At 45.5% G+C, this 26,196-nt stretch overlaps 1 protein-coding gene across 6 annotated transcripts in view; it reads right to left on the reverse strand.

The window, feature by feature from the left end:
* Positions 1 to 1,001: 1,001 nt before the first annotated feature.
* RNF8 (ring finger protein 8) overlaps positions 1,002 to 26,196 on the reverse strand; it is a 30,765-nt gene continuing 5,570 nt past the window's right edge. The window contains exons 3-9 of one of the 6 annotated variants that reach the window (XM_019718408.2): positions 18,036 to 18,545; positions 15,535 to 15,597; positions 13,198 to 13,287; positions 11,248 to 11,355; positions 9,131 to 9,335; positions 1,676 to 1,709; positions 1,002 to 1,527 (exon numbers count right to left, since the gene is read on the reverse strand). In XM_019718408.2, coding sequence (XP_019573967.1) covers positions 1,497 to 1,527; positions 1,676 to 1,709; positions 9,131 to 9,335; positions 11,248 to 11,355; positions 13,198 to 13,287; positions 15,535 to 15,597; positions 18,036 to 18,545 — 1,041 coding nt within the window. In that variant the 3' untranslated portion in view covers positions 1,002 to 1,496. Of the gene's footprint in view, positions 1,528 to 1,675; positions 2,420 to 9,130; positions 9,336 to 11,247; positions 11,356 to 13,197; positions 13,288 to 15,534; positions 15,598 to 17,984; positions 18,546 to 26,196 lie in introns of those variants that run through there. The other 5 variants (XM_019718406.2, XR_012496575.1, XM_019718409.2 and 2 more) reach the window with 5 other exon arrangements.

A 26,196-nucleotide genomic window follows, 5' to 3' on the forward strand; every position in this document is an offset into this window, starting at 1 on the left:
AGGATTTCAGTGGCAGTGAAACATATTGTACTGGAAATAAATTTGATTTTCTCAAGCCCGGGTCTTGTCAAAGTGTAAATGGTTATTCATACAAAGTGGTGGCTGCACTGTCTTTTTCTTGGATGGTTGGGAGCAGATTGATTTTACCTTAGACATTCAACCTTGGGTTTACTGAAGTTACGCATTGTAGGGTTTTGTGGAAGTGGGAGCCTAACTGATTTCAATGTTTCAGTGCAGACTGCTGGGCCTCCAGATGGAAGTAGTTACATTATAGGTTGTTATGGAACCAGACTTATAAGACTAACTAAACATTTAGAAAAAGTTATGTCCGTACATATTTTTTAAAAGAAACATATTTGAGCCTCCTTGATTTTAACAGCGAACTCCCCGTACATGGATTTCCAGATTTTCCTTTATCCTTCTTTACATGTCACTTTGTGTGTTCTATATAATTTTTTGTTGTTGTTATTTTTGTTGTTTTAGTTAAAAGTATATATTATGAGAATCATTTAATAGGACTTTCTTTGGAAACTGTGTGAAAAAAAGAAAGTTAAAGGCCTGAAGCAACCTAGATCACAAACAGACTGGAAAAACAAATTATGGGGCAAACATGCAATGGAGTAACAGGCAGCTGTAACAAAGAAATAGGTACTGAAACGGAACTACCACCAAAAGGTACAGAAGAGTATATTGCTTGTTATCATTTGTGCAAAAGACCGCACACATGTATGTGTTTATACAGAGAGAGGGGCTGACAGGAAGGACACACAGGGAGCTGGTAACACATCACTGCTGTGCAGGGAAGTGTCCCCTGGGGACAAGACTGACCAGCTTTCCATTTTAAGTTCTCTTGTACCTTTTGATTTCAAACCACGTGACCATATTATCTATTCAAAAAATGTGTATCTGTGCTCTTCTAAAAGTAATTGATACATGAAAACAAAAATGAATAAATAAAAGTTTATATATGTCCATGCAATCACAGAAACAAAACACATGTATAGGAGAAACAGGAGATTTATTACATCAAAATGGTAATGATCTTTTCTTTCTTCTGTCGATGTGGTTATGATAGGTATTTTTAAAGTATTGTCATCTATGTTTAACTTACTTCTTCCTTGACCACACCAGTATTCTGATCATTACCCGGGGGAAAAAAACAGAAATGAAGACTAGGGATCCCAGAATCCCAATTTCACAGTATACTCCGTAAAGGTAAAAAGCTACCATCTCTAAAAAGTTGGCAAGTCAATAGTTTCCAATCCTTTATGAAAACACATGGTGTGTAAATAAACAACTACAAAGACTGGTTCTCCAAGTAGGCAGTACAAAGGGAGAGGAAAATGCCTTCCCACTGGAAGGAAATCACTGACCGACAGAATACAGTTCACAGTCCTACTAGAGCTCCGCGTTTCAAATGACTACTCTTCAACTTCCTGTCTTGTCCCTCATTGTCATCACCGATAACCAAGGACACCGCAGGTTTTCCTAAGCTTCTATCTCCTAAACACCAATCTAGTTTTCTTTCTGTTTAGGAGGCAGGAAAAGAGAGATGACTTTTAGTTTTGTTAAAAAAAGCACACGTTCTCATAAAATCATTGCCCATGTTTTCTGATACTGGGTAAAATAGTGTTGGAAACAACTTTGAAACTCCAGCTGAAAGAAGGTAACTCACCCCATCCTGGAACCAGGTAAGCAGTGACCCACCTCTGGAATAGAAAGGAAACACACAGTTAGGGGCTTAACAGAGCCCATCTGCTACGGCCGTGACCCTGGGCTTGGCTCCTTAGGCCGACACTCACTTGAGTCTTATCATCTGAGACAGTCACTTGACTGCAATTTATGAGCTGCCAGTGTTTACTTGTGAGACTCTCTGAGAGCTGGAAAGGAAGGAAGATAAATACACCAAAGCCCAGCTGAGCAACTGATCGGTTTTATATTGTATTTCCAGGAAATGATATCTTGTTTTCACAAAGAGGTAATGCCATCCTCTCAAACAGAGGCTGCTTTAGCTTTCAGGGACAGCCATGGGGGCGCATCAAAGCTGTCCCAAACAAATGTCAACAGAGGTGCTTCTGAGGTACCAACACAATAAGAAAAACAATAAACTTAAAAAATAGAACAGAACTATGTAACCCCTTCAACATGTAGTGAAGCAGAGTCTCGTAAGTACCCTGCAGCGGTCGGTGTGGTGAGTACCGGTGGTGCTTCAGACAACGGTGGCCACAGGGCTGGCCAGCATGGAAGGCTCCCGACGGAAGACTTCCTAAGTCAGTTTCCGTCCCACATGGTTCTCCCACGCTCTGTCTCGGAGCGGCCCAAGATCAGTCCACAGAGACTCTCCCAGGCCGTCCCAAGCTCCCATGCCTGGTAGTCTTTTAAATGCCCTTGGAGCACGGTCTTCAGGACAGTCTCTTCGCTTTGGAGAGAAAGAAGAGAGAAATAAAAGAGGAGCCTGCGTGTGGCTTCTCTGGCCTCCCTATACCACCCTCAGTCTCTTCCCCACACGGCAGCCGTGGTGAAGAGCAAACAGAGGTCAGGTTGGGCGGCTCTGCTCAAAGCCTGCTCCTCACTCCTCCCAGGTAAGAGTTAAAGCCAAGGTCCTTCCAAAGGCCTGGGCCCCACCTCCTGACCGCACCTCCCACTCCTCTCCCCGTCACTGACTCTGTTCCAGCCACACCGGCCTCCCTGCTGTTCCCCCTTCCTAGTCCCTCTGCGTGGGACACTTTCCCCAGAGGGCAGCACGGCCACGGCCTTCAGAGCTTTCCTCAAACACTAACTGCTCGGTGATGCCTTCCTTGACTACCCGATCAATGAGTGCCAGTACTCTCCCCCTCACTCCCCGACCCCTTTCTTGTTTTATTTTTCTCCATAGTTCTAATCACATCTAACTTATCAGATTTTCACTTCTTCTATTCCTTGCACCTAGAACAGTGACTGGCACAAAACCAGCCCTCAATAAATATCTGTTGAAGGAGGGAATCACATACGCAGCGACTGGCAGGGAGACATGGAAGTTCTTCCCGCGTCCAGAGGGAGGGGGTGGGAGGTGCTATGTACTGGCCTCCAGTCTTTTCCATTAGCTTCTGCTTCCTTGATCCTGGGGAAGCTGGGGTCCTGCCTACACTAAGGGCACAATAAAGCCACCAAGGAAACTGTCCCCTTCCCTGAGACTGAGATCTGGAACACTTAGGTAAGATGGCGAAAGGATTCAAGTTACTTTCTCCTGCTGCTGGGCAGCCTTTGAGGCGGTGGGATTGGAGCTGGGTGTGCCTTCAGCCTTGGAGAGCTGAGAACCAAGCGAGGCTCCCTTCCTCTCAGGAATGGCCTCGCCTAGTGGCTCCCAGAAGAATGCAGAAGCCACAAGAAAAACTGTCTTGACTCCCCTCAAGCAAATTCCCTTGCCCACCCTCCCGCGTTACACGCTTTTATGAAACAGGATGCACCTCCATATTTTAAAGACTAATTTCTCCACCTGTGCTCTGCGTTCTCCCCTCTCTGGCCTTCCTAAGAACTGTTTCCCATCCACTATCTCGGCTTCCCAGCATCTCCTTCTGTAAGGCTCCCTCCAAACAGCAAGTGAACGTGCTCAAATATCTTGTGTCTTTAAAAAACGAAACAAAAATTCCTTTACCCCGCGTCCTCCTCCAACCACCGCCTTCCACTATCTTGGTCGTGGGCAAATTTCCTGAAGAACTCATCTGTTCTTACTCTTCTCTTCTCTACTCCCTCACTTCATACTCATTCTCCAATTCACTGAAAACTAGTTTCTGACCCCATCAGGCCCCCCAAGCTTGTACCAGAAAAAGTCATCAATGTCCCACACATGTGCGACATCCCCAGGGCAACTTTTCATCCTTATCTTCCCAGCAGCGTTTCACCCCACTGACCCCTCACTTCACAACTCAGAAATGTGCATTTACCGAAGACCCACTGCTCTCTAGCCCTGACAATACCACACAAAATCAGATTTGAAAAAAACAACCCTGCCCTCAAGCTTATAAATCGAGGGGCAAGAGCCCATTAACAAATGCAATTTCACCCTCGCAGGTGTTTTACAGAAATAACAGGGAGCTGTCTGGCCTGTTATGAGGGGCCAGCCCAGAGACGAGCGTGGTCGGCAAGGCTCAAAGCCACCATGCGGACGTCTGGTTGCCTGTCCTCCACTGCCCTCCTTTTCCATCTCTCTGCCGGGTCCTCATCCATCTGTCCTGCGTCCTCCTCTTCCGCTCCCCACCCTTCAATGTGGCTGTTTCTCAGGGACAGGGACTTAACCTTTAGCTCTCACCACCCACAGAGAATCCCCAGATCTAGTATCTCTGGGCTTCCGGTCCATATATTCAAATACCCACTAAACAGACCCACTGATGTCCTCAGTGCTTGCAGCCTACTTCAGTGTAAAGCGAACTCGTCTCCCTGACAAATGGCACCACATCACCCAGCTGCCCGACAGAAGCCAGGGAGCGACCCTCCACTGAGCTCCCTCGCTCCTCACAGCAACCCAGTTCCCCAAACCTGCAGTCTACCCCTAGACCACTGTTCAAGTCCGCCTGCTCTCTCCATCCACACTGCTCTTTCCCCAGCCCGGCCACCATCACCCCTGGCAAGGGCTGCTGCCCCTATTTTTGTGTCCATCACCGTTTCTTTTCACTGCAGCCATATTAATGTATCCAGACAAATAGAAACATGACCAGGCACATCTCTGCTTAAAACCTTCCATAGGTTTCCCATGGCCCCCAGGCCAAATCTTTAACACAATTTTGAAGACCCTTCATGAGTAAGTCCTGTCTGCTTTTGAAGTCTCACTGCTCAACCCTCTCTAGCGCTCTACACGCCAGCTACTCTGCCGTTTCAGCCCTTAAACCCCACTGCCCCTTGCTTTCGGCCCCTCCAACGATAATGCACCTGCCTCCCTCACTTCCCTTCCCTTCCCTGCCTTCCCTGGCCTTGACCTAGCACCTTCCAGCTCTCCTATTGTAGACTTTACTATAAGTAGCCCAGGCCCTGTATCTAGACCGAAAGTTCCAGGAGGCGAGGGGCTACACGTGCCTACACACTTTCATTCCCAGCTCTTGGCACTTAGTAGGTACTGAAAAGGAGGAAAGGCTCAGAGAAAGGAAGGAAGAAGGGGGTTTTTCTTTGGGGTTGGTTCTGGTTCAGTTTCATGGGCCAAGGGTTAAAAGAGGGCCCAGCTCTCCAGGGTGGGAAAGCAGAAAGCAGTCCAGCAGAAGTCCTAGCCAGGCACAGGGGCACGTGGTCTTATCGGACTTCCTAGGAGCCATCAGCAGGCAGCTGGAAGGGTATCTATCCAGCTGACGCAGAGAAGCCTACTCTGTGGTACTCTATGGGGGAGAAAGGGGCATGGTCAGTGACACCCCAGCCATGGTGACACTCTCCATGATTAGAGCATAGAAATCTGCCACACCAATGTATTTGAGCTTGCTCTAAAAATGTTGTGTACATCCAGTGTTAAGTATAGGAATCAAGAAACCCTCAAGAAAAAGCTGCTTTGGTTAATGACACTACTCTGTAGTTACTCAAGTGGTCTTCCACAAGAAGAAGCTCCTAGAAGTATGTTTGGAAAGCAAATCATAAAGTGGGAAGATAGGCTCCATTTCTGAGAGCCAGGAGAAACTGCTGCTGTGGAAAACATCAAGCGATCTGCAGTGGCTGCTGCTGGATGCCCAGGGCTGGCAGGGCTGCTCACTTACTTCTCCTGAGGCTGAGTGTGTTCACGCTCCTCCTCCAGGTCCTTCTCTCCAGCCTGGTGGGGAAGCCGCGGCCAGCAAGCGCTGGTCTTCCCCTTCTGTACACGATGGTGGGGGAGGGAGGGGACTCACCAGAGATCCAGGCTCAGTGGGCAGGTAGTCAAAGGTCAGCCCTGAATCTCTTCACCTGGCATGGCAGGGTTCCCTCAAATCCAGCCATCTGTGCATGTGGGGTGCACTGGGGGATCATAATCACATCTAGGAAGGCCAGGGCAGCCCCACTGGTAGCCTCGGTTCAATAACAGAGTATCAAGGGAGCTGGGGAATGCAGTTTGCAAAAGATCCTGGGTTGAAAATCACGGTTCTAAAGGACCAATGAGATTGTATTGCTCGATCATTTGCTTGCTTCTTTTCTAAGCACAAGCCAAAGAAACTGCCAGAGAAAGCTAAAAGTAAGAATGTTAACACTCTTGTCAACTAACCTACATTTAATGAGAATGGAACAAGCAGGGGCGGGGGAACTGCTGACAGGAGAAGCTGCTCCAGCACCTCGCCAGCTGCTGAAGGAGAGCCTCCATAGGGGATAAACATCTTCCCTTCAGGAGACTCTCACGTCAACATCCCAGAGTTACCATTACCCATGCGACGAGCGCTTACAGGATGGTCCTTATCTGCCCCGGCTCCAGAGCGTCCTTTCTCCAACACAGGACCTGGCATCCCAACCTCTCCTCCTCTCCTCTGTATACTCTGGTCTCAGAGTTTACAAGGGGTCGGTGGCTCATCAGTCATGAGGCATTCCTCTTCCCACGGGATACGGAACTTGACAACAACCAGCCAGGGAGGCCTGGCATGGGGCTCTCGAGGTGGAATCAGAGGCCCATGCTGCCAGACAGGCAAGTCTCCCTCTGTGAACTCATGATAAGAGCAACCCCTGCCCAGGAGGAAACGGCCCTGCTGCAGTGTCGGAACTCTGACAAGTATAGGCTTGCCAATCCGAGTTTCCACATCCTCAGTTTGGTCCTTTTTAAAATTCCCATGCACTGGGGATTAAACTAGCTTTCAATTGGCAAGGAAGGCTGCTATGTGACTGAGAATTTTCTCTAAACCTCACACTGCAGACCAGTGAAGCTGCTGATGGCTCTGGAACATGTTTCCCTAAATCGGGCTTCAGAACCTTCTGTCTGACTCTAGAGAAAACCTCCAAGCTGCACTCACTGTGATAACTGCAGAAACAGGCTGCAGCCAGAACTGCCCCAGCCAGGGACTGCAACAGGGAGGCGAAACTGGCTTCCTGGGGAGGCTCCCTATTACCAGAGAGACTGAGAGGCTCCCTCTTTAGCCTTTGGAGAGAAAAGGGGGGGGTTTGCTATTATTTACTCTGCAGAACTAACTCTGTGTCAGGGGAGTCAGAGGGGAACTTAGGACATGGGCTCTTCTTACCCTTTTCAGCGCTGCATAAAGCCATTTACGGGGGTTGGACTTGCGAGAAGAAACCTAGTCAGTGTGCTGGGGGGAGAAAGTACATGGGTGTCCCCACCCCCACACAGACCCAGCACACCTCAGCTCAAAGGCTGACCATGGTCAAATCTGGGTTGCCAGGTCACTGCTCCTCTCCGAAAGGACAGAGGGAAGAAAACAGGAGGCATTCAAAATGTCCTCATGACGCTCTGGCAGCCATGCAGACATTCCATCCTGGGTGACGAGGGGGCATTGCTAGGAACAGTCACCGCTTCTCATGCCTCGACTTTGCTTGTGCTGATTCCTCTGCTTGGAAAGCTACCCCTTAGGGAACCTGTAACACTCAGTTCAAATGGCACTTGTTCCGTGAAGCTTTCTCCCATACCTCCACCTGCCCAGGCCTACTGAGCGTCCTCTTCTCTGGAGTTTCCTAGCACCCTGTTGTGGAACCTGTCATACGACCCACTTCTCTGTCTATCTCCTCCATAGAGGTGGGGGCTGTGAGAGCTGAGACGGTGCCTTATTTATCATTTTATCCTGGTACGTAGTATAGTGTTCCTGTAAAAGCTATGGAGTGATGGAAGGGGAGAGGAACAGCCATGGGATTCTGCTGGAATCAAGTAGCTCCTGCAAGATCAAAGTATCTGTTGGGGCTTAAAACAGGGCACAAAATCCAGCAGCACATAGCTGTCAGAAAAGTGGAAAACACTTTGGTTCTAAAGAACCACCTGAGTGCCGCCCCAGCCTCCCAGGTCAGAATGTCTCCCTTGCGTGTAACGGGCTCAAGCACGCTTCCCGTTCAGCACCTGTGGCAAGCCACTGCTGCTGCTCTGGCTCACCCATCAGCGTCAGATCCTGGCCCTACGCAGAGGGGCCGATATCTGCTGAGGGCTAGGAGAAAGGAAGCAGTGCACAGAAGACCCTATTCTCAGCAGTGTGGCTGGAGTTAGGGAAAGGTACATCCCAAGACACACGAACATGGGTTACCAATGACCAGGTGGTGGGAAACACCTGTTAGGGCAGCGAGGTTCTGGTTCTTCCTCTCTGCTAGGCCTTTATGTGCAACCAACTGGTATCACAGCTCTGATGCTTTCCCAGAAGGTAGTGCTATACTGGATTATTAAAGGGACTGAATGTGAAAATGAACTCCACCCTGCTTCTGTGCACTCTCATCCCTGCCCAATAACCAATCCATGAGCTTCCTTGTGCTTTGCCCCAGGACATATCTTTGCCACAAGGACATTCGAGTCTTAAGCAGAGTTGCTCTTCAGCCCTCAACACAACAGGCCCCAAGTGTGATGAGATCGCTTGGTTAAATGAGCAGATATTCACTATGCAAGCATGGCTCATTAGGGAAACTCACCCACCCCTTCCCCAATCTCTTTATCCAAACTCTCTCCAACAGGGAGACTTGTTGGTAAATGTATTTGAATCCCCAAAGATGATACAGTAGGATTAAATTGCTCTCTCTTTGGTTTAACCTTATGCCCAATTTGTCTAAATAAGCCGTGACTCTTATAGAGAGAACCTGTATGTGTGCTTTCTTCGGGCATTCTCCAAGTTGTGAATCTCTCACTCCTACACATTCTATTTATAATCGACTGTATACCCAAGCCAAGGTCTTTGCAACCTGGACAACTAAACTGTCTTGAACCACAGCACCATCTAGTGATCAGTACATGGTCTGTCTGACCATGTGTTTTCTAATCATCTTTTTTTATCCCCTACAACCTGTAACCAAGACACGGAAGCCTCCCCCTTTCCAGCTACTCAAGTAACTGAGTTAATTCTACTTTAACTCTCACACATTCATATCTTTAACTCCTTTTACTTTTCCCCATTTCTTCCACCTCTTGGTTAACTCAAGAATCCTTTATCTGCCTCTTCCCCAACCAAAAAAACCTGCCAGTTTGTAACTAAGTCCTCCGTTGACGACACCCACCTTCTTACTCATGCCCACTCACCTTTTCGTTCCCCAATGAGGGCCATTCGTCGGTCTTTTACTTCTGAACTCAGATTATCTACCATTTTACTAATGCAGCTGTCCAGAACCAGGGAGTGGGTTTTGAACTTGATGTCCTTCCGACAAATCGGGCATTCTATCTTCCGCTTCATCCATTCACTGATACAGTAGGAACAGAAACTATGGGCACAGTTCAAGGTGACAGCCTGCAACGGGAATGTGAACACACACGTCAGAACTGTCACACTTACATTCCCAGGGCAGTTGTGATCTCAAAGCTAGGATGGGGGTCAATCCCCAAGGCCAAATGGAAATTTAACCATAAGCCATCTACAAAGGATATTAGGATCATTCTTGGGGATCGGAAATTTCAGGCTTCAAGTTAGGCGATTCACCTTCTTTCTCAAAATTAAGTTCATAGACTCAGGCCCCAGGTAGGCTGATTTGTCTGTTTTGTTCCACCCACTCAGACCACTGCCAACACGGGTTAGCAGCCTTGCAAACAAATGTCACTGGGGCCAAGTAGGACTCGTAAGCATGGGAATGTTTGGTACAAATATATCACTAATTCTCTTATGAAAGACAAATGTATGTCCTGCTAATGGTGAATTAGAACCTCAATTTTAATATACGAAGGGAGCACAGTCTGAATACTCAGTACATAGAATGGCAGGAGGCATCATCTCTATTCAAAAGAAACCCCAAAAAATAAATGTAAAAGACAACAAAAAAGCTGGGGGAAAAGGAAAAAACTGACAGTGCTTGAACCCCTAAGTAAATCAGCCTATGAGAAGAGAGAAAGCAGAAGGAAGCTTGTCATTTGAGGGGTTCCTCTGAGTAAACCCAGTAGATTTCTGCCAGGGCCCTTTTCATTCCCAAGAATATAAACCATTCTCTTCGTTACTCTTGTTTATGTGTGTCTCTTAAGATACTTTTTCTGAGGCTCAAAAGTCTTCATTCCTGCTTTTAAGATAGCAGTGGAAAACAACACAGAAATGGTGAATTTCTCAAATGCCTGCTGAGCCCAGAAAGTCAACTAGGAGACAGTCTGTTTACTGTATGAGGTACATTCTCATAAACGGACCAAAACTCTGTCTAATTAAAATGAAACCTCTTTCCAACACTGACATTCAGAGGTGGCCAGGAGGAAAGGCCAGGCAGGAGGCTGGGAACAGAACACAGGTCAAGCCGTCCGTCTGTGCAGACGCGCCAGGCCGGCTCATTCACCCGCCGTTCCACGGCCTTTCCTTGGCTTCCTCTAGCAGAGCGCACGAGACCTTGTCAAAACAGCGCGGACTTGCGTTTTTCCGAAGTAGGGACTCAAACGACTAGAAATGATGGGGGAAATGATGACCTGACAGTGGATTCAGAGCAGAACAAACAGGTCCGCCCAGGAGAAGCTGTTCAGGGTGCAACAGACTCACCCTCCCGAAAGCTCACCGAGAAAAGGAAGCCATGTCTGTATGCATTTTCTTTCTTAAAGGAGTCTGAAAAGCACTGTCATTTAACAACTTGAATTTAAACTTGTGGTGTAAGGTGAACTGTCACAAATGGAAGAATTTATGAAAAACAAAAATCTGTGCAGAAATATGACAGGATGACACATGTAACCTAGGAAAGAGATTCTTCACCTTCATAAGGAGCCTCAGAGTCCCCGCAACATACGCCCTTTGGCCACTGAATTCCCCAGATGACCACACATCACTGACATTTACCCCCACGTCTCAAGGCTGCATTACATGCCCACTCTCAGCCCTGTGCCACTCACAGTAGTTTTATTGAGCAGCTTTATTCTGACACTCAAAAATCTATGCCATGTGGCCCTGTTTTCTTCCCAATAACAAAGAGATAAAGGTTTTACTGCAGCTAAAACTATTGATTATATCGAATAAATACTCAAGAATAAATGAAATAAGAAAAAGGACAGCAAAGGTAAAGGCTACAAGAACAAATGGCAAGTGGCCACCTCTAGAGGCCACTTTGAAGTCAAATAGCTACGAGAAGTTCCCGGAAGAAAAGGCCTTCAGAATGCTTCCTTATAGCAGTAGCAGCCTGCTCAGCCCAGGCTCCGTTCAGGGATGGGAGGGCAACAAGGCGTGAGCCTCCACTCGCCATTACCTCGACGAAGTATTCGGAGCAAATGATACACTGGAGCTCATTCTCTAGCACATCATTCAGGTGGCTGAAAATTTCCTCCTTCTGCGCTTGCACCTTCTCCTTCTCTTCCTGCAAAGACACACAACCCCACCTGTCACTCGGGACAATCAACAAGAACGCAAAACAGGACAGGGAGCAGGGTTACTCGTCTGGAATAGGAATCAGGAGTTTAAATGAAAAATTCATCCTGGCACAGCAACACAGAACAAAACCCTTTCCCTAAGGGTTACTATTTCACAGAGCTGCTTTCTAACATGGGGAACTGTTTTCCTTTCTTTCCTCTTTCTGCTTTTTCAGGATTTGCACTGTAGTTTCTGTCTCCTTCCCAAAATTAGCCAAATGAAACATACTGAAGGTAGCATACCAACCCCACCAACCACCCAACACCAGAACGAGGCATAAGTATCTCAGAGAGAAATGTAGTTCCAAGGGGATATAAAATCATCCCAAGAACAAGAGTTCCCTGGACGAGAAAGAAGACATAAAGAACAGTCGAGAGAGGTAGGAAGCTGGAATGAGCGTATAGGGTCCCCTGTGCTTTTTGTAGCTGCCTCTCCTATAGAATAAGGGTAATTCCTACATTCCCTGGAGGAAGGAGCTGGAGAAAAGGCCTCCGGAAGTGCCCTCAGGCCCCACGCTTTAGGATGGTTGCCACTTCCCACTCCTGCAGAGGTCTGTGGTGCAATTTCCCTGTGCTTTCCCCAAAAGTCAGACACCCTTTTAAGGGGGGATCCTAGGTATGCTCTCTTGAAACAGGCATTTATTTAAGTTAGCACCTCATCTCCCAAACAGAATGTATCAGAAGCCCCTGGCGGGAAGAGGGAAAAACATTTAGGGTATATTTTAGTAATAGATTAATGTTTCACTTTTTATTTTCTCTTCTACTCAAAGCAATGACTCTTAGACTGCTTACAGCAGTGAAGAGGGTCTGGACCTATTTCCAACTAGAGTCAAGTTCCCTGAAAACTTCTGAACTGCTGGATTAAAAAAGATGTGGTGGTTTCTGGGAGGTGAGGGAAGAAGGTGTTATGTGATTTAAACAGAGCATAAGGGTATTAAACCAACTGAAAAAGAGTCTCTTCCTATCTGTACTCTGCTCCAGGTCTGTATGTGAGGAGGGGTGAGCTAAGAAATGCAGTCAGACTTAGGCATTAATTTCAGGTCAGAGGCTGCAAACTGATGGCCTGTGGCCTGGATCTAGCCTACAGACGTGTTTAGTTTGGCCCTCATAATATTGAAAAATAAAGCAAAAAGCTGAACTTGCTGCCAATATTTGAAAATTAGGATATTTCATGTAAACACCTGGATTTCCATATTCTGGAGAAAACAGATCTGACAACGCTGGGCCTGCATTTCCAGATGGTAATGACTGACTGCAGCAGAGAAGAGCTGCCTCTTGGGGTGGGGGTGGGAGGTGAAGGCCCCTTTCCCATGCACCTGTGTCCCCACGGCCCTCTACTGTGTTTACACCCAGGTCACTTCACTCCTTCCATCACCAGTCTCACCCCAGTGGGTACTTGAATTTATAACCCTTAATTTAAGAGTTCCATTGACATGATGTGGGAAATAATTACCTAAACGCATGAGGATGAACTATTTTTTATTTTGACTATACCACTCCTTACTTAGCTTCTGTCAGTGAGACACTGAAGGAACATGTACCATAGACAACGGACTAGACTGCAGGATGTGTGTGTCTTATTCCCAGCATTTCACTTCTGAATGAGGGAAGGAAATAGATGTTGTCTTAGAGGCAGAACCTTCTATAGGCCTGAATAATTTTACAGATTATGTTCCCTGAGGCTGGGAAAAGCCATAATCTCTCTTCATTCACCAGAGCAATCCTTGCACTGTTGAAAATGCTGAACTGCATTTACAAACCAAACTCTAAACCATCATCTTTTCTCTTACCTTGATCTGTTGCAACTCTCTGTTCTTGGCTTGAATAATTGCTTCACACTTCTTCTTGCTGTGGTTTAGCTCTTCCACCAGATCCCGATGCTGCAGGAACACAGCAGATACATAACGCGATGAGCTACCCTGCATCCTTCCTTTTAGCCACACAAGCCTGCTCCCTCCATCAGTGGCTTTGGTTCAAGGGTTCAATAGACCGGCCATTTGAAAACAATGCCTGTGCTCCTTCAGGACATCCCGCTTACCTGGTGCTCTTTTTCAGGTAAGGGAGGAGATAGGGGGGTTCGGCCATCAAAGCTATTAATCCCTCTGGGAACAACCCAACCTTCATGGCCATTCAAATCAACTAAAGAACTTACATTGTCTTCCACAGTCTGATTCTATAAGTTTGGCTTGGGGGCCCAGGAATGTGCATTTTTTAAAAAAAGCCACCGAAGTGACTCTAGGAACCTATGTGCGAGAACTAATAAGTAATTCTGAAGCTACCCAGCACTGGAAGTGGCTTTTAAGAAACAATCAGGGAGAAAGGGGATTCAGGGAAACGAGGTAATCATTTTCATTGAAATAAAAAAGACCTTTAACCTATTTATTCTCCAAACCACACACTACCTGCCCCTAAGGCAATGCTGCCTAACCCCTGCCTGTCTGTTCTGGAACCTGGCACGTCCAAGAGCTAACAGCTCAAACACTGGGACTAAGTGCCTCTACCAAACGTCAAGAGGTCCCACTTCTATGAAACATAATTTCTGAGCTCCTTCATGCTTAAGTATAGCTTATACTTAAATCTCACCTCAAATCCTTTTTTAAAGCAGGTGGTGGAGTAAAGGTAAGTATTTCTGGAAAGATATTACTCAAGAAACAAATTTTAAAATGTATGGTCTCCTGAGAAAAGCAGTTACATCAGAAGGCCTGGGTATTCATTCATCTTGACTGCTAATTAGGTGCGTATACCTTACCTTTCTCATCTATAATATGGGAAAACAGGTGTCTCTCCTACATGGGTGTTAATAAAATCACACATAGGAAAGCATTCAGAAAAGTTGAAGCTCTATGTAAATGCAAGGTGTTATAATGGCCTGGTAAATGAAAAAGAACAGCTTCAGAGAGACCACAGGGTGGACCAAAATACAAGCACGTTTCAGTTGAGAGTGGCACATCCCCCAGGTATATTGTTACAGCACCATGACCTAATAGTATCCCACTTTAAGCTAATGAATGGAGACGGGCCAAGTACCTCATGCTAAATGATAGTGTGTTTTCCTGCCTGTCTCAGAAGTTGAGGAGCTGCGGGTGCAGGGTACTCAATGATCCCTCAGGGATTTCCAAGCAGCAGAACCTTACCTTCCATTCAATTTCAAAATAATATCTGAATATTAATTTAATAATGTTCTAAATGGGAAATATGCCTACCCTCCCATCCCAGAAAATAAACAAACTCAGAAAATAAAATTCCAAAAAGGCTGAATTAATTTCCACCTAATTCTTTCCAAGGCTGCTTGTGTACCTTAAGAAAATCAAGGCAGGCACCTCTCAAGCTTATAACTTGACTTAAGCACACAGTAAGCAGGTTGGGAGGTAGGTATGCAATAAAAGAACATAAAGATAAATTAATATCTTAAATTCTAATGTGACTGCTCACTTTTCTCAAGGAGATATGAACCACCCACTAACCTCCTGACTAAACTTGCATCGAACTACTAATCGTACGTAACACATAAAGGATAGAAGACAAAGGAGGTTTTAAAGACGCAAAGAAGACTATAAAACATAATCAGATGAGGGAAACAGTCAAGTTAAATGAAATAAATTACAGGCGATCTTTTAGGCGATTTTTGTTCCTGTGAGCCTTGCCCTTGCAGTAAATCAATGTTTTGCTGACTGTTCAACTGCACATTCTCGACCTGACCTAAAATGCTTAATTGGAACGTTCCTGAATGGTTTCTAAATGGCTTCAGTTCAGGAATGGTGAGGTAATGGAGGTCCTTGCAGGCCTTGGGGCCAAGTCTTAGCTCGCGATTTCCCTCTGCTGCCCTCACCTTTCCGGAAGTGCAGCCACTCCCGGGAGCCTAACTGCCACAGGCTCCGCTCCACCTTCACTAGAGCAGCTTCTGCTCAGATGAAGATGGAAGTTTTCACGCTGAGGTCTGGCATGTACGTGAGGCTCCCACTCTCCAAGCTGGTGGTGTGAGCGGCGGCCACCTGCTCTGCCTACAGCCTGGAGATGCCGCAGAGGTGTGTACTAAGCAGCAGAGGCAGCCGGTGGCCACGCAGAGCCTGGCTGCCCCTGCTCTGCAGCCCACTAGGATCTCAGTACAATGGCAAGAGGTACGTTACCTCCTGCAGAGCCTGGGCCAGCTGCTGCCTCAGGTCCTCTTCTCCTTGCTCTTTCTCCAACCCCTGCAAAGCCAAAAACAAAACAGGTTTCCCTGGAGGAAGGGAAAAAAGGAACAAACTCCAGCAACAAGCAGAGCAGAGCAGCTAGCAGGAGCATCTGGAAACGATAGGGGGCAGGCAGCAGGTGGGAAATTTCCCACTTTACCTCAAGCTGTTGGCAGTGAGGGATTTAAGCAGAGCTAATTACTCAAATTCTGCTCACTTCAGGGCCGTTACCTTCAAGCCACCACTCAGGCTGTTCTGGAGAAACTCTGGGCGAATACTCCAAGTCTCCTTACCTGGCAAATGCTGTGACTCCCAAAAGGATGTCAGCTGGGAGGCTGTGAGCCAACACTATCTAAACTCACATATAATCTGTCCCGCTGACACTCAGCTCCACGTTGCTTCCCTTGATTCTGGGGAGCCTGTCTCTCACTCTGCGTCTCTTTACCACTTCCGGCCCCCAAACTGCTCCTCCTCCCAGATTGTCTGAGCTTATGCTGTATTTCTTCCTTTGCTCCCCTCTGGTATAGGGTACCCACATCATGATTACCCTACATCTAGCACTTTCCACAAAACCTCTGGGCTTTTGCCTCCTTACTTTAAAAATGGCCTACCCATTTAATATGCCAACCTGAAGTTGTTTTCTAATTTTAATATATTGACTTAAAACTGTTCTGATTATTTTATGTGTACATTTATTAGGCATCTTTATAATCACCTGAACCCAAGCCTAGTGCCAGGCAACGTGAGTGCTCAAAAAAAAAAACATGTCTGTGCGAAGCAACAAGGCTTCAGTGAGCTTCTGAACAAGTGGTTGGGGTAGGATAAACCCCTAGGGCTTGGTGACAGAGGGAAATCCAGCTAATAAATAAAGGACTAGATACACTTCACTCTGAGCATTTGTATATGACCCTCTCAAACCTGGAGACATTTTCTAAGCCAGTCCTTTTTGCCTTTATCATTTCGGTATGAAAAAGATTTTACAGCTATCCCTGGAAGCATGCCCAGAGCAGCCACAATATTAATTAACAGCAACTCTTATTCCTGAACACATCAGCCTTGAAGAAAGTTCTGCTCTGGGAAAGGTGGCATACACTAACGTGCAGAGCTAAACCCCATGTACTGATTTCAAGAACTAGTCCAGGATGTCTACGGGAAGAAAAAAGGTACACAGAAGCAAGCAGTGTGCACCCTTACAAAACCCATTTAATCCACGGCCTCCACTAAGACTACCACCAGTTCAAGGGGATAGCAGAGATTAGAATGAAATGCGTAATTTTTTCAGAACTAAGCTGACATTACTGGTTGTTCCTTGCTCTGAACAAAGTAAACAAAAGATAAAAGCTTATTCAGTTCAATCCTGATTGGCCCATTTTAGTTACAAGTCAACAACGGGGAATTCTTGACATTCAGTATCACCCGAGCAAGTAGGGAGGAGGAAACCGTGTGGCTCTTGCCAGGTGGGAACTGACATTTAGAGCAGAGACCAGGACCGACTCTAACCTGGCAGCTCTCTGTTAAGAGCTTGTCACCTCAAATGACTCGGGGACAGGGTCACATTTGGTCTGACCCTGACAGCTAAGACAGTCATTATTTTACCTGCCGGCTAAAGGCACTGTGGAAGGTGGCTTATCACTAACCCAACAGCTGAATTATGGTGGGCCTGTCCCCTCCCATGCTGGCTGCTCAGAACAGAAAGAAAAATGTTTTCTGCCTTTGCAGCTTCCCATTTCCTAGGTTAGTTACAGAGCTAACAAGCCGCCAGGTACATCAAGGGCAGGGTCACCAGCTGACCAATACCTGCCTTGGGGTTAACGGATTTGGCTTTGACCACAGAGCAGAGAAAAGTAACTCATGAGGAGAACTATTGGTTTAATTAGAATGCACTATGGTTTTGTGGCATCGGGACCTTCGTCCAACGTCTCTCTGACTTTAGCTGTTCTGAGATGCCTCAACTTTACATCCTGAGATCTGTTACGTCCTGGGGCTGGCTCTGCCGCCGCCGCCCCTCTCCTGGCACTCCACCTATGGCTCTTGATCTGCCCGTCATGCTGGAGCCTTAACCCTTGACTCAACCCCCTTCTCTTACCTCCAAGTGTTCTGTCCCCATTCCATCTCCTGTCCCTGGCACTTAGCATTTGGTCCCTGCCTCAGAGTTGGAGCTCTGGCTAGAGACTCACAAAGGGCCTGCCCAACTCTGACAGGCACTCTTGTCCTTCCCTCCTGTGTGGTACCTGGAGATACTGCTGCTCTTTCTTGAAAATCTTCACTAGCTGCTCCACTCTGGCCTGCTGCTGGGCCTGCTCTGCATAAAGAAGGGACTGTCAATCCTGCAATTCCTGCTCCATTTTCACCATTTTCCTCGAGTTCCCTTTTTGGGACTGCTTTTCCACATTCAGAACAGCTACCTGTTTTTCCTGCATCTGTGCTTTAAGCTTCAGAATCCGAGACATAATCACCTTAAATAGCTCTAAGATGTTCTGAGATGCTAACGGGTATGAGGCTTTCTGCTTCTTAGGCTGAAGCTCCACGACTTTTGCGGGGCCAGAGCACACATGGGCCCCCGCGGTCTTCTCACTGGGCTCCACAGAAGTCAACTTAGGATCCACACATTCGGAGGGTTGGCTGGCCACTTCGCCTTTCCCATGTGACTTCACCGGGTGGCCAGATTCACAAGACACTTTACTTATTCTGGACTTCAAATTTGAGGGGCCTTCAGCTCCAGGACCCTCCAATTCATCCATAAATTTCCTTTTAGTTCTCAAGTCCTTATTTTTTTCCATCAACTGGTCACTCTTTGGGGTAACATAAGGATTCCTCTCCTGAACTTCTTCAATAACTTCATATTCATACTCTGCATTCTCCTTATTTTCCAGAGGCATCCCAAGCTGGATGTGGTCTCCCTTATGGATAGAATAGCTCTTCAAAGGTTCTAGACGGACTCTGTTCAGCCAAACACCATTCAGACTCTGGAGAATGGGAAAAACAGACAAAATAAGCTTCATGATTTTCTTCCTCTTAATGGAATTTCTCTCCTGCTGCTGCAAAACCTTCTGCCTTTTCAAAAGAAAAACCCTTGAGAACAAATAGCAAAGAAAGCTTCATAAACCACCATCCCTAGAAACAGCATTCTTCAAACAGTACTTTGGCTTTTTACCTATATTTCAGATTCATGCCTCCACAGAGAACGGCCTATATAACAGGCAGGAATCACCTGATTACTGGTGGATGAATTACTCAAATAAATGGAGTAGCATTGAAAGAAACTGAAATTTAATAGCTCCTATTGACTTAAACTGAAGGCAATGGCCCAAGACTGAAAAAACTGTTATTAGTAAAGAAAGCAGCATCTAATGATGAGGTTCGAAAGGTAGGTTTGACCAAAAGTCACTCAAGCACTGTCTCGGGATGTGGCCCTGAACACAGCGGTGGATAAGCCAAGCACTTTCCAGTCCACAGAAACCAAAAGAGAGAGAACCAACACCTGTCCTGGGGTCAAACTGCAGGTGGAATCTGACACAATTACTAGCCCCAGAGGTCCATGGGTAATACAGCACAGTGGTTAAGAGCTGGAGCTCTGGACTCAGACAGACTTGGGTTCTTAATTAGGTGCATGGCCTTCAGCAATTTACTCAAACTCTCTGTGCCTCAGCCTTGCGCGTAACATATAGTACAGTACCTACCTCATACGGTTCCTGTGAGGAATAAACTAGGTAATACATGTAAAACACTTAGCATAGTGACTCACATATAATAAACGCTCGATGATTTACTTTATGGTTTTAAGTCAATCATAGTTTAGGGGTTAAGAGCATGGACCCTAGAGACGGACTGCCTGAGTTTGTAATCTGGCTCTATCACTTAACAGCTGTGTGACTTTGGGTCAGTTTCTTAACCTCTCTATGCCCCAGTTACTACATGTATAAAATGGGGAATAAGAGTCTCTCCCTCGTAGTGTTTGTGTGGATTTAATGAGATAACATATGCAATGTTCTTAGACAAGTGCCTGGCACATGGTAAGTACTACACAGGTGCTCACTGCTATTACTATGTTCTGGCTCAACTAATTGATTAACAATCACTTAATTCTATGCTCAGTATCTTGCAAGGTAAATATACCAAGTGCAAAAGTAGAAGATACGAAAACAACTTTCAGCCCCTGACTGTGGAAAGGAAAACACAAGGGCACATATAAGCCAACGTGGGATTACACAGCACAGCCTATAGATGCAACAGAGTATCCGATGCAGCTGGGTTAGCCAGTGGTGCTAAATGGGGATGACGGGTTCTAGCACAGATTTGAAAGGGGTTAAGAGTTTAAGAAACACGTGGGCATTTTAACCCATATCAAGGACTTACCTTTGGGGACCAGGCCAGAGATGAAGCTCACAGCTGAACTGGGACTCACACTTATGTTCATGATGGTAACTATAGCTACCTACTTTCAGTTGGGAAAATTATCTGGTCAACCCCAATATGCGGGACGGGGGCTTGACCCCAAGGCACAGAGGATGAAGGGGGTAGAGATCGGATCTTAGCTCTGGTTTCCTACTAGGCACTTGGCTCTGGTTTTCTATGATTTGGCTAGAGCGGGGAGAGGGAGAGAAAGCCCAGCACAGACAGGCACAGAAAGACTGCCTTTAACCCACTGCCCTGGGCCTAACCGGGCTCATCTGGCCAAACTGCTCCCAACCTTTATGTTTATATTCGGCCTCAGAAACTCTCGGGAGTAATCTGTTTTATGACAACAGTGGGGAAATAACAAAGGAGTGGGATAGAGTCCATTTGAGAATAATTTCATATCACAATAGATTATACATAGGAAAAAGATCTCAGGAAAAGTAATATGACGCAGAAGCCTACTTCATGCCAAAGTACAGACGCTTAAGAAAAATCTCAAAAGCAAAGATAAGGTTAAATAAAGAAGGTTACAGAAGCAGCCCAAGGCTAGAGAGAACAAGGAATCCCTATAAAGCTGGGGCAAACTTTCAAGACATACTGCAACCCTCCACAGATACTCCACCCGCCTCCTTCAGAGCCCTTTAGGCCTAGAAAATAAGCTCTCAAAATTTTCTCACCACATTTTATCCTTGGATCCTTCTGGCCACCCTTTCATCCCTCCTTGGTGACACCTAGTGGTATAATTTAAACTATCGCCCTGAGTCACAAGGTGACTATAGAAAAGGATGAAATACATGGCTAGGTAAGAACAATCGAGTACTGCCCAGGATATGATCTCAAATACAATGGTTTAAATAAATCAAACTGTCCAAATCTTTGATGTTCGTTTTCATAATCACCAGTTTGAACAATGTTGGCAGCAGCAAAGTGATAACCAAAAAAAGCCTGCTTAATGTCTCCTAGCCGTCATTGGGGAAAAAGTGAGATAACATGCACTCCCTTGTACACTAATTACTTCACTTGATGCTCAATCTCTGTCCAGTGTTTTTAATCAGTTGTTGAAGACAGAGGAAACCCAAAGCCACAACGCAATGGTTTCTTGGAGTTTTCCGGATGATTTATGTAGCTCAGTGGTTCTCACCCTGACTATACAGTGAAATCACCTGGAAATGTTTAAAACAAGTAGCAGCGCCTGAGTCTCACCCTCAGACTGAGTTAATCGGTCTGAGACCGGACCAGGCATCAGGATTTTCAGTCAGGTTTATATACAAATAAATACAGTGTATAATTGTATTAAGACAAACTGTCCCTGGTAGCCAACCCTTCTCCCATTCCCAGACAACTACTCCTCTGTCCTACCTACACAGATTTACCTTTTCCAGAATGTTGTATAAATGGAATCATACAGTATGTACCGTTTTGAGTCTGGCTTCTTTCACTTAGCATAATGACTGAGATTCGCCCCCGTTGTTGCATTAAGAGCAGGGTGGTATCGTTTTATTGCTAACTAGTATTCTAAGGTATGGGTGTATGAGTTTCTTTATCCATTCCATAGTTGTTTTCTTTCCAGTTTTTGGTATTTATAAATAAAGCCACTATAAACATTCACATACAAGTTTCTGTGGGCACATAAGTTTTCAATAATTTGGGGCAAATACCTATAAACTGGATCACTGGGTAATTGTATGTTTAAGAAACTGCCAATCTGTTTTTCCAAGTGGCTGTACCATTTTGTATTCCCACTTGCAATGTTTAAGAGTTCCAGCTATTCTGCATGCTCCCTAGCACATGGTATTGTTTTATTTTAGCAATTCTAATAGATGTGCATTAGTATTTTTTAACTCTTTACTAAACCATAACATATAAACATAAATGTACAACTAGATGAATAATCACAATGTAAACACCTCAGTGTAACTACCACAAATTTAAAACAACAACAGAAAACTAACCCACATTTATTAGCATCCCAGAAACTTCCTTTTGCCTCTTTCTAGTCACTAGGTCCCCTTTCCCCCCAATAAAGTTACTACTAGCCTGGCTGAACACCACACATTAGTTTTGCCTGGTTTTGACATTGTATAAATGGCATCATATGTATTCTTCGGTGTCAGTCTTCTTTCACTCATTACTATGTCTGTGAGATGTATCCATGTGGTTAGACACAGCAGTAGTTCCTTCATATCCATTACAGTATAGTGTTTCACCATAAGAATATTCTAGTTTATTTCTCCATTATACTGTTGATGGACATTTGGGCTGTTTCTCTGGGAGTGAAAATATTGTCATGAGGTATATGTGTGCAATTTCATAAATAGTACCAAATAATTTCCCAAAATAGCTGTACCAATTTACCTTTCTACCCAAAGACGACTTTTGCTCTGTGTCCTTGCTAATACCTGGCATCTTCAATATTTAATTTGAGCCACTCTGGTGGGTATGTGGTTGTATTCCATCCTGGTTGTAATCTGCATTTCCCTGATCATTAATGAGGTTGAACAACTTTTCAGGGATGTTGAACATTTGGATACAACCTTTTGTGAAGTGCCTGGCTCTTGTCCATTTTTAAAACTGGGTTATCTTTCTTTTTCTTATTGACTTGGAGTTCTGTATATATCCAACTATATCAGTTATGTGTAGCAACTTCATCAGTATGTGTAGCAAATATCTTCCACTCTGAGCTTGACTTTCACTCTCTTAAAGGTGTCTTTTGGTAAAGAAAAGTTCTTAGTTTTACTTTGATCCCATCAGTATTTTTTAAAGGTACCCAGGTAAGGGCAAAAACTGAAAACAGGGCTGAGAATCACTGCTGTAGCTGCTGGAAGACCAGAAGCTGAACTGTACAAGCAGTACGGTTTGTTCACCCAGAGTGAAACTCACCAGACACTTTAAATGCCACAGCCTACAGAAGGACAAAGGTGGGAATCACCAGGCAGCAGGTGAAGAGCAATATGCTAGGAAGGGAAGAAAGGGAAAGGCTCAAGCGATATGCCTGAGCCTCTAGAACTGGAGGGAGCAAACCCACCAAAGCATTTCAGATTGTGACTTTAAGCAACCAAATTTTCTGAACCAGCTGGATCCAATACACAGGATGAACTATCTGAAGAGCTACTCTATTAACTGAATTCTACACAACAACCATCCTCATATTATGTGTGCAGAGGAAGCAGTCCTCCAAGGTTGGGGTTTTTTCCCCTAAGCCAATTTTAAACCAAAATTGCATTTGTTGCAATTTCTGTATCTGTACTTAAGTTTTCCCTTTCTGGCCATTCCAGCATATAAGAGAGACCATTTTAGGAAGAGAAACTGTAGTTCTAAGTTTTGAATTATTAGAAATATCTACCTCTTGAAAAGAGTTGGCAAGTGACTTCAGATATGACCACAACAATAATATGCCATACCTGAAATTCAAATCCTTCATCAGGAGACGAGGGCTGCCAGAAAGAAGCCAGAAAGAAAACGAGCACGTGTTAGAATAGCTGTCCCATCTAAACACCCCAGTTACAGCTTCTGAAGACGGAAAAGGGGCCACAGGTTAAACCTGACAAGCTCAGGAGACTGAAAACAACCACACAGGATGGCAGGAACAAAAAAAAAAAAATCGTAACTAAGGTGGGCCATGGTGGGAAGTCACATCTTTAGCCTAAAGCTTCTTTCATAAAGTCAATCTCGACCTTAAGCAAGACTGTCTACTGTCTTTTTGCACCTTCCTTGCAGTGTCAGTAATCCCTTTTTCCAGACTGGGCAGGGAAGTACAGAATCCCTCATTGTTATCTTGTCCCTGGTGATAAAAAGCTAACTATTAACTATCCTGCACCCACCTATGTAAAGGAAGTATCTTGCTCTCCAATTTACTTTTATCAATTCCGAGATCTCCCCACTTTGCTTTCCCCCACCCCCTTAATCTACCACCAGTGAATTTCATGTGGCCCTCCTCCTGCGATTCTATGTATAAAATAAGCTGCAAGAGGCCATTTTGCGGAGCATTTTCTTCATCTGTTGAGATTTTGCTTCCCAGCAACGGTCGTCAGTTTGGCTCAAATAAATTCCTAAGTTTTCTCTTAGGCTGTAGTTTTTTCGTCGACACTTCTCTCAAAAGTCAGAGTTAGCTCACAAAGTGAATCAAAGCTAAGAAGCTTAAACCAGAAAAGACGGAATAATCAGGCGCCTACCTTTCCTCTGTATTATTTGTCTGAGACCTGAGAGAGGAGTCTTACGATAACAACAGCCCTAGAAGAAGGGGTACATAGCACACATTGGAGAGTGATGTGGGGAACAGCCATGCCTTGCTCCTGGCCCAGGCTGCCTTGTGTCCCTGAGGAGGATGTTTAAGGAACTCTAAAGTCAGTTAGCTGGAGGCTTCCCAACCTCTCCCACTCTGCTATCCCATCAATGGAACACAATGAACACATCCATACTGCACATAATCAAGGAAAGCAGCAGCAGACAACTCACCTCTATAATACTGTAACCCCATTTCTCAGCCAACTCTGATGAAAACATCTTTCCCTAAGGTGTTTTGATATAAGATATTGCAGAGGCTTTAAACTTTGTAACTATGTCTTAAATACACATAACTGATTTTTTTAAATCATGCAGCAAGTATAGCAAATTGCTTGTGTCCTATACTGGTATTTGACAACGGAATATTAGTAGAAAGACTTATTTGAGTGTGAGCCCTGGCTTATTCAACCAACCAATCAGTTCCATAGGCCTTGGGCAGGTAAGTTTCTCTCTCTGGGCCTCAGGTTCATCTGTCCCCAGAAGGAGTTAAACTGGATCCGGTCAAAGGTCCCCTTCTCAGTGCTAATTTCTATTCTCATAGTGCCTCGCCAAGAGTGCTGAACTCTTAAGTGAATAAATACTTAGCATTTATACAGCCTCTTCAACACAGTGCCAACTCAACTTAATCCTAGTGCAGGCAGGAAGGGACTTTCTCCAACATCTTGAATCTAGCAGTTTTATGCACACAAAATGAGGCCTGCAGGACACTGTGAATTATAAGAAACATGTATTTGGTCTTCATCCCCATTTCTAGTACAGAGCTTCTAAAACTTTTGGTATTTCCCAAGTGGTGAGAGAGATAAAGGGGTCTTTTGTTATGTTAAGGAGGTGACTTTAGAAATGCCCCAGGCTACCTAAGGATGAGGCCGGTTGCCTGGGGAACCAGCCGTGATAGGAGGGCTGGAACTTTAAGTCCCACTCTTGGGGGGCGGAGAGGGGCTGGAGGTTGAATTGATAACCAATGATCCAGGATGCCTATGTAATGCAGCCCCCAGGAAAACAAAAAAGGACATGTTCCGAGTTCTGGGTTGGTGAGTACATGGAGGGGCTGGGAGAGTGGCACACCCAGAGAGAGCATGAAAGTTCTACACACCTTCCCACACACTAGCCCTACGCATCTCTGCCAACTGGATGTTCACCTGTATCCCTTATCAAATCCTTTTATAATAAACTGGTAAATGTAAGTAAATGTTTCCCTGAGTTCTGTGAGTTACTCTAGCTACTTAATGAAATCCAAAGAGGAAGGAGGTCACGAGACCCTCTGGTTTAAAGCCACTTGGCCAGAAGCACAGGTAAACCTGGACTTGCAACTGGCATCTGAAGTCCAAGGAAGGGTCCCTGCAACCGCCAATCTATATAATTGGTTGGTCAGAAGCACAGGTGTCTGAAGTGGAGGGCGGTCTCGTGGAACTGAAACCTTTACCTGTGGGATCTGATGCTCTCTCCAGGTGACAAGGTAGGTTGATAGAAATGAGCAGGAGAAGGAGAAATTTAGCCCCATTAGAAAGCCCCTTGCTGCAGCTCCTACTTGGGTCAAGACCCCTGGCAGCTGCCCGGCAGGACTCCAGGCTGACAGGTACTTCTACATCAAAGAGATATGTTGTTAAAAGTCAGAGGAGAGGGGAACCCATCCTGTTTGTCAGCAATACCTTACTAGCCCAACAGGACTCCAGGTTTTCACATACCCCAAAGATGTGTTTATACATCCCCCAAACCAAAGGGATGTGTTTACCCATGCCCCTAAATCAAAGGGATATGTTTACACATGCCCCTGAATCATAGGAATGCATTGCTAAATGCCAGAGGACTAGGCACCTCAGGGGAAGGACGGGTAAGAGAGGGGAGAGGGGGAGGCAATTCTACCCGTAGAAATAAAAGCCTTCACACAACGTAAGGCCAGGCTGCTTCCCTCTCGGGTCAGCCCACTCCACACCT

The sequence above is a fragment of the Rhinolophus sinicus genome, linkage group LG05, assembly GCF_036562045.2.
Source record: "Rhinolophus sinicus isolate RSC01 linkage group LG05, ASM3656204v1, whole genome shotgun sequence".
NCBI classification, from domain to species: Eukaryota; Metazoa; Chordata; class Mammalia; order Chiroptera; family Rhinolophidae; genus Rhinolophus; species Rhinolophus sinicus.